Raw genomic sequence first — 13626 nt, 5'->3', positions numbered from 1 at the left:
CAGAGCTAACTGTTAGCCTGTTAGCGCATACACACTGTACTGCTACAGAGCTAACTGTTAGCCTGTTAGCACATACACACTGTACTGCTACAGAGCTAACTGTTAGCCTGTTAGCACATACACACTGTACTGCTACAGAGCTAACTGTTAGCCTGTTGGCACATACACACTGTACTGCTACAGAGCTAACTGTTAGCCTGTTAGCACATACACACTGTACTGCTACAGAGCTAACCGTTAGCCTGTTAGCACATACACACTGTACTGCTACAGAGCTAACTGTTAGCCCGTTAGCACATACACACTGTACTGCTACAGAGCTAACTGTTAGCCCGTTGGCACATACACACTGTACTGCTACAGAGCTAACTGTTAGCCTGTTAGCACATACACACTGTACTGCTACAGAGCTAACCGTTAGCCTGTTAGCACATACACACTGTACTGCTACAGAGCTAACTGTTAGCCCGTTAGCACATACACACTGTACTGCTACAGAGCTAACTGTTAGCCTGTTGGCACATACACACTGTACTGCTACAGAGCTAACTGTTAGCCTGTTGGCACATACACACTGTACTGCTACAGAGCTAACTGTTAGCCTATTGGCACTGTGCCACTGTGCACCTGGTTCCTGACGTCAGACTGCACTTTGAAAGAGCAGAATATCACTTTGTCTTCACAGGATCAATATGAACGCCCTAAGGCGAAAAGCTGGCTCTGATCTTGATGATGAAAGGGGCTTCTGTTTCTTGTTGCTTGTGAATACTCGCTACTTCAGCAGGTTTTAGAAATGACGCATTTGTTGTGGCGTCGAGTACTACGTCACATCCTGCTCAGCGTTCTATCCAATCAGCAACCAGGCTTTGTACAGGGGAGAAAAAAGTCCCTGCTCTTCTACAGGGACAAAAAAAACAGCTGGTCAAACAGCCGCTCCGGACGGTTCATATTCAGATTAGGGGCGTTTCGGCGAGTTAGACCCGCCTCATTCAGGACATTCAACTATAGTGGAAACACGGCTAATAACACATTTTACTGCAGGAGAAACACTGACTGTTAAAGTCAGCATAAAGTGGGCGGGTCAGTAAAGAGAATCTTTGGGAAACACGGAACTTGTTTTCATTCAGAAAACTGCAGCTCTGTTATTCACCAGTTTGGAATGAGGCTCAACCTGATCAACTGTTGTGTTGAAGCTCCGCCCCTCAGCTGACTCACCTGAGACGAACCAGGTAACAGGCTGTTATTCTGCCTCACTGAGACAACGACACACACACTCTGAGAGACGGAGGATAAGATCCAGCTTCAGACTAAAACCTCCACTTTGAATGAAAGAGGACGACTTGAGGAGATTACTGGGAATACTGGAACAGCTCCACTTCACCAGCTGCTGAATCCACAAACTGAACGACAGTTTTACAGGAAAGTAAAGTAACTTTGAGAGAACAGGGAGTGGCTGAGCTGTTTGTCTGCTGTGTTTTCAGCTTCACTCAGAGACAAAATGGCTTCCAGATTAGAGGACGATCTCTGCTGTTCTGTCTGCCACGAGATCTTTAAACATCCTGTTCTTCTGTCATGCAGCCACAGCTTCTGTAGAGACTGTCTGCAGAGCTGGTGGACGGGGAAACCAACCAGAGAGTGTCCAGTCTGTAAGAGAAGATCTTCAAAGAGTGAACCACCGTGTAACCTGGTGTTAAAGAACCTGTGTGAGAGTTTCTTACAGGAGAGAGATCAGAGAGCTTCAGAGCCTCTCTGCAGTCTGCACTCTGAGAAACTCAAACTCTTCTGTCTGGACCATCAGCAGCCAGTGTGTGTCGTCTGCAGAGACTCAGAAAAACACACCAACCACAGATTCAGACCCATCGATGAAGCTGCACAACAACTCAAGAAGGAACTTCAGGGAACTCTGAAGCCTTTAAAGAAGAAGTTAAAGGTTTTTAAAAGAGTTAAAGTGAAGTTTGATCAAACAGCAGAACACATTCAGGTCCAGGCCCGACGCACAGAGACGCAGATTAAGGAGCAGTTTAAGAAGCTTCACCAGTTTCTAGAAGAGGAAGAGGAGGCCAGGATGGCTGCACTGAGGGAGGAAGAGGAGCAGAAGAGTCAGATGATGAAGGAGAAGATGGAGGCTCTGAGCAGAGAGATAGCAGCTCTTTCAGACACAGTCAGAGCCACAGAGGACCAGCTGAGAGCTGAACACGTCTCATTCCTGCAGAACTACAAGGCTGCAGTGGAAAGAGTCCAGCAGCGCCCCCTGCTGGAGGATCCACAGCTGCCCTCAGGAGCTCTGATAGACCAGGCCAAACACCTGGGCAACCTGGCCTTCAACATCTGGAACAAGATGAAGGACCTGGTCTCCTACAGGCCTGTTGTTCTGGACCCAAACACTGCTGGTACAGGGCTCTTCCTGTCTGAAGATCTGACCAGTCTGAGATATGTAGGATGGAGACAGCTTCCTGATAATCCAGAGAGGTTTGATGATGATTACTGGTCTGTTCTGGGCTCTGAGGGCTTTAACTCAGGGACTCACAGCTGGGAGGTCCAGGTTGGAGACAATATAAACTGGGATCTGGGTGTGTTAGCAGAGTCTGTCCAGAGGAGAGGAGACATAGACTCTGGATTATGGAGAATAGGGTTCTTTATATTTAACTACTCATCACATTCACCATCAGATGAAGGAACTGCTCTCGTAGTGCAGAAGAAGCCTCCGAGGATCAGAGTGAATCTGGACTGGAACAGAGGAAAGCTGTCGTTCTCTGATGCTGACACCAACACACACATACACACCTTCACACACACTTTCACTGAGAGGATGTTTCCATATTTTATGAATGGGGATTATATAAAGAATCTCCCACTGCATGTTTTACCAGTGAAGGTCTCTGTGGCTGCAGGACAACAGGAATAGACGATCAGCATCGTCTGAAGTCTTTGAGGAACATGTGACCACGTTGTCCTCCTCATGTTTGTTTCTCCTCAGATCAAAGAGCTGTCAATCACTCTGTGACTGGCAGGCGTCTCTGTGGTTTCCTGTTTGGTTATTGATCAAATCTGTAAAACTTCATCCTCATTGATTGTTTTGTTTTTGTTTTATTGGTGTTTAATAGTAAAATTTACTGTCAAATAACAGAAAACAACAAAGTTATTTTACAGATGATGGATTTAAAGACACAGATAATAAACAGTTAATATCTTTATTTAAAATATATAATTCTGTAGAATAACTAAAGTGTTTTTACTTTAATTTGACATTAACTGTTTGACAACTTTTGCTGCCAAAGGTTTTACAGTTTTTTTATTGTTTTTTTCATTGTTAAATTGAAAGTTTCACTGTAAGAAATCAGAAAGTTTCATTAATTTTACATTCAGCAATATGATGGTTTTTTTTGTATTTTTTCACAGGATTAACTGTCATTTAACATTCGAGACCATTAAGCTTTTGAAGAATACTGTAACAAAATAAAAAGAAAAAAATCTGTCCCACTATATTAATGAACAGATTTGAACTTCCATGTTCTGCTTCATATTTGTAATTAAACTAATAACTTTATGGCATTTTCACTGTTCATGCATTATTGAGCTTTTATTGTGAAGGGTGGTGCAGGTTTGTTGGCGTGGCTTGAATGTCAGAAATGTTTGTTTGAGTTTTGTAATAAAAGCAAAAGTCTTAAATATGGCGTATCAGTGTTTTTTTTGAAGTGGGCTTAAAATTATAAACAGATCAACTTGGTGATGTGAAAATAATGTTTTCCTGACTGAACATTTTAATGTTATTCAACTATTTTAGATTTATTTAATTGTTGCATTTAGAAGGTTTCAAATTCAGTTTGGGGTTTTTATCTCAAGTGGGCATGTCAGTAAAGAGGAGACTTGAGGGTTATCAGCATAAAGTGGGCATGTCATATATATTTATATATATATATATATATTTTATTTTTATTTTATTTATGATCATGATGTAAAATGTGACCAGCAGGGTCTCTGTCTCTCTCCACCAACGTGTTTCTTTGCTCTTTTTACATTTTACTCACTTTTTACTATATTTTTATTTTTACTTGCTTTAATTTTATATTTAACAATATGCCTTGTTTTGTTTTTTTTAAATTCAAGACCATTAATGAAATAATACTATAAAATAGAAATTTATAATGGCTCATTCTATTTTATTTTACAGATTTAAACTTTCATTTTAACGTTGATATTTGTAATATATATTTAACATAAGGATAATAAATAAAAATAGAATTTATTTTTTTTTAATTCCATTTATTCCACAAAAATATGTAGAAATATAGAAAAAAGAAGTTGTTGTTGTTTTACTGTATATAAATAAGTCCTGCAGCTCTGAGGAATCAACACAATCACAACAACTCAAACCGTCTTTATACACAATAACAAAAATAAAACAAAAAGACACAAAACCACCTACAGTTTCCTCCACATATTAGTATCATCCTCTCCTGTCCTCTCCTCTCTGCTCTGTGTAAACAGCCTCTCCTGTCCTCTCCCCTCTGCTCTGTGTAAACAGCCTCTCCTGTCCTCTCCCCTCAGCTCTGTGTAAACAGCCTCTCCTGTCCTCTTTTCTCTTTATTTTAAATGACACATGGAGAATAAAGAGATTCTGAGACAAGTATCAACATTTAACACAAGTAACGGTCACTTTTTATAACCGATGATGCGTTCAAGGACCGTCGGAAAGTTCAAATTCTGCAGATAATGCCAGTTTTTACAGTTTTTTTTCTACGATAAACGGTGTATTTTTGGTGATATGTTAAAGAAAACAAATATTTCAACGTTTTATTTTGGACATGTTTTAAATAACACAAATAATGAAGTGATTCTGACTGAAAAAATCACAATCTTGAGCTTTATTTTGGTCACTTTTTCTCATGGAAACGTTCATTACTAATGAGGCATTCAGGGACCATCGGAAATCTAAAACTCAGACAGTTGCTTGTTTTAACAGTTTCCTTCTATGCAAACGGTGAATGAAACATGGAGAATAAAGAGATTCTGACACAAGTATCAACATTTAACACAAGTAACGGTCACTTTTTATAACCGATGATGCGTTCAAGGACCGTCGGAAAGTTCAAACTCTGAAAAATAATGTCTGTTTACAGTTTCTTTCCAGGATGAACTGTGTTTCTGTGCTTGTTGTAACCTGAGAGCAGCTCTGAGTCATGATCTCTCCTCCTCAGCTGTTTCTGCTCGTCCATCGCTCCTAAAAATACTCACCGAGGAAAATCCCTCTACACACACACACACACACACACACACACACACAAACTATTCTGTGTGTGTGTGTGTGTGACACAGCTGAGACTTAGGAAGTGACTCAGTTTTAACTATGAGCTCAAATTAAATCTGTTTTATGGATTTCAGGCTGTGAAACTTTACATTTAATATGAGAAACATTTAAAAACATAATAACATTTAAACATTTAAAACACAGTTAAAAGTCTGACAGCAACATGTGGCGTCATATTAAAGTTAAAAATGTATTTATTCTACAGATATATCTATTCTAAAGAATTTATCCGTAAAATAACTTACAGCTGTTTGATGTTATTTAATGGTCATTTGTTTTTGTTTTTTCATTTTATGGTTAATATTTGTAATAAAAATGCATTCACTTTTTTTTTTGCAACTGCTCCTAATGTAGAAAATAACATGTAAAATATGCAGTAAATTTCTGGAGATTTTTTAAATATATACATATATAACAATATATATATATATATATATTGTTATAAATAAATAAATATTTATATATTTATATATATATATATATATATTTATAACAAAAAAATATTTTTATTTATTTATTATTTATACATATATATAAATAATAATACAAATATTTATATATTTATAAATATATATTTAAATATATTTTTATTATTATTTATATATGATAAATAAAATAAATACGTAAAAAAAATTCTCTCTATTTTTTTTTCACAGTGTGATAAAGTGAGAGTCAGATTAGTGACGTTCAAAGTCTGACTCACTGTTTTACATAAAGAAACATAAAACTTTACATATCTAACCCTCCTCTCTCTCTCTCTCTACCTCTCTCTCTCTCTCCCTCTCTCTCTCCCCCTCTCTCTCTCTCTCTCTCTCTCCCTCTCTCCCTCTCTCTCTCTCTCTACCTCTCTCTCTCTCTCTCTCTCGCTCTCTCTCTCTCTCTCTCGGCTGTTTCCTTGCGGATCTCTGACAGAAACAGACAGAAGTGATCCGATCTGGTCTCTAGTGGTCTCTATTGGACTCTATTGGACTCTATTGGACTCTATTGGACTCTAGTGGACTCTATTGGACTCTAGTGGACTCTAGTGAACTCTCCAGCTGTGTGTTTCTTCTCTCTTCTGCTTTAGTTTCATGTTTCAGCAGAGTGAGTGACAGGAAGCAGCCAGTTCCTCTTCTCTTCTTCTCTTCTCTTCTCTTCTTCTCTTCTCTTCTCTTCTTCTCTTCTCGCTACATGGCGACACGAGAGCTGCTCCACGCGCCGCTTCATCACACCAACTTCACGCTTTAGTGGACTTCATCCTCCCCAGGAGGAGCAGCAGGAGCAGCAGGAGCAGGAGCGGCCCTTTTAAGGAGGTGAAGCGGCGGTGGGAGCGTCATGGCCTCGGTGTGGAAGCGGCTGCAGCGCGTGGGGAAGAAGGCGTCCCGGTTCCAGTTCGTGGCTTCGTACCAGGAGCTGGACCTGGAGCTCACCGCCAAATGGTCAGTGGGTCCTCTCTCATTACTGTCTGCGCCCCGCTCCGCTCCGCTCTCTGCTCGCCCCGGGCGCGGGTTCGAGACCCGCCCGACCCCAGCGGGTCCTCAGCCCGTCACAGGCTTTTACTGGTTTATTATTTATTATACATGATGGCTGAAGATCTACATTATGACGTTGTTGGCTGACTAAAGTATACATTCATTGTTATTATTGTTATTTTACAAATATGGAATGTAGGGGACATTTATTGTTATTTTACATTTATGATTATTATTATGATTATTATTATTATTATTATTATTTTACCAATATGGAATGTAGGGTACATTTATCATTATTATGCATTTATTATTATTATTATTATTATTATTATTATTATTATATCATTTAAAATTATTATTATTTACAAATATTGGGAAATGGAGGGGAAAATTTTGGCATATTTCAAAATATTTCAACATATATACACACACACACACACACACACACACACACACACACACACACACATATATATATATATATAGGAGGAGGAGGAGGAGACTAAATATTAAATAGATAAATAAACAAATGAATAATTAATTAAATTAATAGAAAAAAAGAAATAAAAGGAACATTTATATCATTACATTTATTGTATTATTTATTTAGGTATTTCTGTATTTATTATTTTATTTCAACGTTTCATTTATTTATTTTAAAAAAATCTATTATTATTTTATGTTTTTACATTTATTTATTTTAAATTTATATTTGTAGATCCAAGACATTGTTGGGTGATTAATTCATTCATTCATTCATTCATTTTAAATATATTCATTTAATAAATAAATAAATAAATAAGTTTATGGAAATGTAAAAATGAATGAGAAAATAAATAACTAAATAAATGAAAATGTTGAAATAAAATAAATAAAAATCCTAAATAAATAATATGATAAATGCAGAAATAAAGAATTTCCATTTTTCCCTATGTTTATTTATTTATTACATTTTAATCTATTTTATTATTTTGTCTCCTGACTGCTGGACGTCTGTTTCTCAATAAGTCTATAAAAGTCTGTTTTACATCACGAGACCGACCTGAAAATTATAATTTCACCGTTTATCCTCTGAGACGAAGCAACAGCTGATTCACTGTTATTATATTTATTATCATAAACACTCCTGTTTATGATGATAAATCCTCACTGTCAGAATCAGTCTGCAGCTCTGCAGGGATTCTCCTCTTGTGCAATTTACTGAAGACGTTTTTAATGTATAAACGGTGAACTTTCAGCGTTCTCTGAGGTTTCTGCAGCGTGTCGTGACCTTTGACCTCCACAGCTTCTTATCTGCCGATTCACTGAAGTCTGATTGTTGAGTAACGGAGAGATTAGAAACACTGGAGACAGTAAAGTTTGACATGTAGAAACAGAGACAACTCCCACTGAGCTGATGAAATCACACACACACACACACACACACACACACACACACTCTTGTACTTCTATCTTTGTGAGGACCCTCATTGGATTTTTCATTAGTTTTAGTTTTATTTTGTTGCAAATTTTTGTTTTCAAATTCAGTTAGTTTTAATGAGTTTTTAGAGTGAAATGCTTTAGTTTTAGTTTAGTTTTTATTAGTTTTAGTTTTTTGTAATGGGGTATTTGTTGGGTGGGAGATTAAAAGAGGTCACAGTAAATTTTGCCTTTATTTCCTTTGTCTGATCCATCTTCATTATGTATGAAAAAAGTTGACAAAGACGAAAACGAAGGACATTTTCACTATAATTTTAGTTAGTTTTGTAACCACACAAAACAGTTTCAGTTAACTATCATTATCATGTAACCTTTAACCCTTAAAACAAAGTCTGAAATCTCAAAAAAGCCTTTAAAGAAGTGAGGACCGGCCGAAATGTCCTCACTTTGTTGGTTAAAAACGTGTTCTGGTCCTCACTATGTAGGAAGTACAAGAACACACACACACACACACACACACACACACACACACATACACACACACACTCAGAGGTCAGGTGACTGGAGACGTGTTGTTGGTAGATCACCTGAAAGATTCTTCCTCTTTCTTTAAGAACGAGTTCTCTCAGGACTCCAGCAGGCGGTGAAGATGAGTTATTCTGCCACGAGGAGCGTTTAAAATGTTTCATAAAGTCACATGTCTGTCTGTGTGTCGTCAGGTAAACTCTAAAAAACACTGGTCTGTTATATGGCGTCCCACAAGGCTCGGTCCTGGGGCCCCTGATGTTCTCCTTATACCTACTGCTCCTGGTCAGATCGTAAAGACACGAGGTCCTGTGTTGATATTCATTTAACACTTAATTTGAGTCACTGTGTGACTTTAATTTATATTCTTTTATATTACAATATTTATCTAAAGTAAATAAAGAATACTTTAGTAAAGAAGTTAAATGTGTTTCATGAGATCGGTTTAGTGTATTTTTTAATCATAATGTTCACGAACAGGGAATAATCACCTGAACCTGAAAAAGCTTTCGTCTACTTTCACTTTATTATTTTCAGTTTCTTTAAAGTCAAAGTTTTGTTTCACTCTCGCGGCTCGTATAGTGTCAGTTTAGACCAAAAACAGACAGAATATTCGACTGAACTTCATCGCTTATCCAAAGCGACGTACAAATGAGAGTTAATACAACACAAGCAAGGAGGAAGTCAGAAACATAGCAGAGTGTAAGAGCCGTGGTTCAGTTTGAGTCCATCAGGACTGAAGAGCTTTTAGGTCTCTGAGTGGTCAGTGATACTTGTCGTAGTCGTCAGTGGAGATTAAGAGTGAAGGTGTTCAGTAAAGAGTTGGTCTTCAGTCTCTTCTTAAAGATTGAGAAGGACTCAGCAGAACGGATGGAGTTTGGAAGTTGGTTCCACCACCTATAGGGGTTCTACAGAGGAGAAGAGTCTGGAGGTTGGTTCCACCACCTATAGGGTTCTACAGAGGAGAAGAGTCTGGTTTGAGACGTAGAGGCCTTCAGCCAGACGTCTTTCACTGGAGGAGCGTAGTGGACGGGAGGGTTTGTGGATCTGAACAAAGGACTTCAGACCAGAAGGAGCTGTGCCCGTTGCTATTCTGTAGACCAGCTATTCTCAACCTTGGGGCCCCCAAGATGATTTCTGGGGGTCGCCAGATCATTTTGGAAAAAATTATAAATGCACAAAATTAAAATGAAATGACATAATGTCAGACTGGGAGATGTTTTAGTTGTTGTCTGCTTCATTATTGGTCCAAAATTCATCAACTGAGTTTGTCTGATCTGAACTGAGAGATTCTGTTCAGTAGCACAGCAAGAAAATACACAAAACTGGCACGTTGTTGCTTTACTGCAGCTGCAGTTTGCTAGCAGCTGATGCTGGGGGGGGGGGGGCACAGGGTCCCTGCAGAGCTGCTGGGCATGAGTTGATGGATCCAAGCTGAAGATTGATCAGCTGATATTAGGTTGGAGGACGAGGAGCTCCGGCTCCCGACCCTCAGGCCTCGCTCTGAGGATCTGATTTTTACTGGTCTGCTTCATAAGGGTCTTCAGATCACTCTTAGTCTGGGACCAGTGCCCTGGGAGACCCTGGTCAGGTCTCTGGAGCCCACAAACACTCCACCACGGTAAGGTGGAGATTCTTGGAGAAGAAGAATAAAACAGAAATATTAAATATTAAATAAATTAAAAGTAAAATGAGATATCTAAAAATCGAATAAAATGTAAATATGGAAAACAGACATGATTTGAGGTAAACAGAGTTAGGTACAAATATGTATTTATGTAACAACAGAGTGATCATAAATGATATGTTTATGTTGCAGTAAGAACGAGATCGTCTCCATCACAAACAGAAGAAGTCAGAAACATTTTACAGGTTTAATGTGACGACAAGACAAAGAGTTTGTACAGTTTATGTCACAGACTCAATGAGGCTTTAAACAAACATTTCAGCACTTCATCATGTTTATAGTTCATTGTTCAACACAGACAGTAATTATAATAATTACAGTCATAATCACAGTAATAACACGTTGTTACTCAGCTGTTTGTTTCTGTTGTTTCAGAGCAGAAAACACGTTTGAGCTCCGACGCCTGACCTCCTGACACACACACACACACACACACACACACCCTCTGAAACTCGAGACGACGTTCAGTTGCTCTAAACGATATAAATATCCTGCAGGTGTTGAAACAGACGTTAATATTTTATATTTAGAGTCTCTGTGAGGTTAGAGAGCCGAGAGGAGAAGAGTCATTGGATTATAATTACTATGTACTGCTGTGTGTGTGTGTTAGTGTGTGTGTGTGTGTGTGTGTGTGTGTTAGTGTGTGTGTGTGTGTGTGTGAGGGGGTTCCTTCTTCCTGCCTCGCCTCACACTCTCAGGTCACATGACTCCAGTTTCACTTCCTGTGCTGCAGAGAAAATACAATGGAAACACACACACACACACACACACACACACACACACACACACACACACACACACACAGTCTACTGATGAACGCACTATGTTCCTTTCCTTTTTCGTCAATAAAATAACAGCTGTTAGGTCAATCAAACTGGAAAGAAACAATATTTAAGATACATTTCAATCATTTTTTTTCAGAAACAACTCAGCTCTGAAACGTCTCCTGAGAGTCTAAACGATATTTAAACCATCCTCATTAATGATCACATGACTGTTTGGTCATATCAGCCACAGCATCAGACTGGTTTACATCTTATCTCACTGACAGAAGCTTCAGCTGTGTGTCAGACTCGTCTGCTCTGATATTCTTTTCTCTTCTTTTCTTCTTTAACATCTATCACTCCTGTAGCGATGACAGTTAGCTCTTAAAGTTCTGTTCTTACTTGATTCCTGTGGTCTTAGTCTAGTACCTTCAGGTTGAATCACTTATTGTAAGTTGCTTTGGACAAAAGCGTCAGCTAAATGACATGTAATGTAATGTTAATATGGCGTCCCACAGGGCTCGGTCCTGGGGCCCCTGTTATTCTCCTTATACCTACTGCCCCTGGTCAGAAAGAGACGAGAAGAAGTTAGAAGAAGTTAGAAAAGACATAAAGAGACGTAGTATTGCATAACATATATACTCTTTGTAACTTTGGGGTGTTTTTGACCAGTCCGGTTCTCTGCCTCCACCCCGATGGTCCACTGTTTATAAATCCTCTAAAGACCAGATATCTTTATATCTTTATATCTTTATATCTTTATATCTTTATATCTTTATATCTCTCCAGACAGCCGTTTGGATGACCCGCCTGCATTCTACATATTATTTTATAATTCTATGTTTTATTGTGTTTTAATTGGCTGTTGTTCCCCTATTTTTACCCTCTGTAAAGCACTTTGTGATTTAGTGCTCTATAAATTAACTTTAGTAACACACACACACACACACACACACACACACACACACACTCACACACACACACACACACACACACACACACACTCTGTCTTGTCTCTGACTCCGAGGCGTTTTTATTCAGACTCACATGACTTCATGTTTGCTCGTCTCTACAATATCCTTGTTGTTTGGAGAAATAATTTCATGAACTTCAAGTTTTTCTTTCACTGACTGTTTGTTTGTTTGTTTATTTATTTATTTATTTCTGTTTGTAAACTTTAAACCCATAAAAGCTTGAGTTAACATTAAAAGTAGCATTTAAAAAAACAAAACACAAAAAAATGATGAATAAAAATATAAGTCACGCTCTCATAGACAGGTTCTGACAAGTCGATGATGTCATCAGTGACGTGTGATGATGTCATCAGTGACGTGTGATGATGTCATCAGTGACGTGTGTTGTGTCTCTCTGCAGGCAGCCGGACAAGCTGAGGGTGGTGTGGACCAGGAGGAACAGACGCATGTGCTCCAAGGTGACACACACACACACACACACACACATACACACAGACACACACACACACACACACACACACACACACACACACACCTCTGAAACCCAAGCAACACTCCTCTACTGTTTCAGCTCATTTTAAGAAGCCTCCGAATAAGAATATAATATATGAATATTTTTGTTTTTGGAGGATTTTGTGATCACATTAGCTGTTAGAGATAATTAATTTTATTTATTTTAAGAGTGATTTTTATTGATAAGTCAGTGTTTGACAGTAAACAATTAAAAATGATTGGTTAGAGTTGTAAATGTTTGGTATTTATGTATTTTTAAAACTTGTAAAACTGGTTTTCTGTTCCATCACTCCTCCACTCTCTCTTAGTATTTGTTATCAGACATGCATGTTGTTTTATTGTTATTTATTGTTTATTGTTTTATGTCACTAATAACTCTGTGTTGTTGTTCTGGTGTTTCAGCTGCACAGCTGGCAGCCGGGCATCAAGAACCCGTACCGGGGCACCGTGGTGTGGCCGGTCCCCGAGAACATCGACATCTCCGTCACACTCTTCAAGGTACCACAACACACACACTCACACACACACATCTAAAATGCTGCACTTTCCGGTGTTTTCACAGTCATTTAGAATAAGATCTCCACCACCAGTATAGCTATAATTGATTTATAGATATAAACAATCTACGTGTGAAATTTAGTTTTTGTACATGGAGATTTACATGTTTAATTACAAAATGAAAGTAACTCTGATGAGAGAAAACAGTAAGAACACTCAGGCACGATCTTAAAGTACATCTGTATTTTTACTGTACTGTATTTTATTGTGAAGGACAGAAGTATGGTCCAGGTGTGTTGGGAGGGATGGATGGTTGGTTGGTTGGTTGGTTGGTTGGTTGGATGGATGGTTGGTTGGATGGTTGGTTGGTTGGTTGGTTGATTGGTTTGTTGGATGGTTGAATGGATGGTTGGTTGGTTGGTTGGTTGGTTGGATGGTTGGATGGATGGTTGGTTGGATGGTTGGATGGTTGGTTGGTTGATTG

At 38.4% G+C, this 13626-nt stretch overlaps 2 protein-coding genes across 2 annotated transcripts in view; both read left to right on the top strand.

Annotated features, from left to right (window-relative positions):
• The first annotated feature begins 1267 nt into the window (after positions 1–1267).
• Positions 1268–2905, top strand: LOC131986906 (E3 ubiquitin-protein ligase TRIM35-like). The gene has a single exon (XM_059352047.1). The coding sequence runs from the start codon at positions 1499–1501 to the stop codon at positions 2903–2905; it is 1407 nt and encodes a 468-aa protein (XP_059208030.1). The 5' UTR covers positions 1268–1498.
• Positions 2906–6212: 3307 nt separating this feature from the next.
• Positions 6213–13626, top strand: part of ehbp1l1b (EH domain binding protein 1-like 1b) — a 44952-nt gene continuing 37538 nt past the window's right edge. The window contains exons 1-3 of the mRNA XM_059351377.1: positions 6213–6726; positions 12532–12589; positions 13047–13142. Coding sequence (XP_059207360.1) covers positions 6623–6726; positions 12532–12589; positions 13047–13142 — 258 coding nt within the window. The 5' untranslated portion in view covers positions 6213–6622. The remainder of the gene's footprint in view (positions 6727–12531; positions 12590–13046; positions 13143–13626) is intronic.

Source organism: Centropristis striata, chromosome 15 (assembly GCF_030273125.1).
Source record: "Centropristis striata isolate RG_2023a ecotype Rhode Island chromosome 15, C.striata_1.0, whole genome shotgun sequence".
NCBI lineage: Eukaryota > Metazoa > Chordata > Actinopteri > Perciformes > Serranidae > Centropristis > Centropristis striata.
The sequence above is the reverse complement of the archived record's forward strand: the minus strand, read 5'-3'. Positions and strand labels throughout refer to the sequence as shown.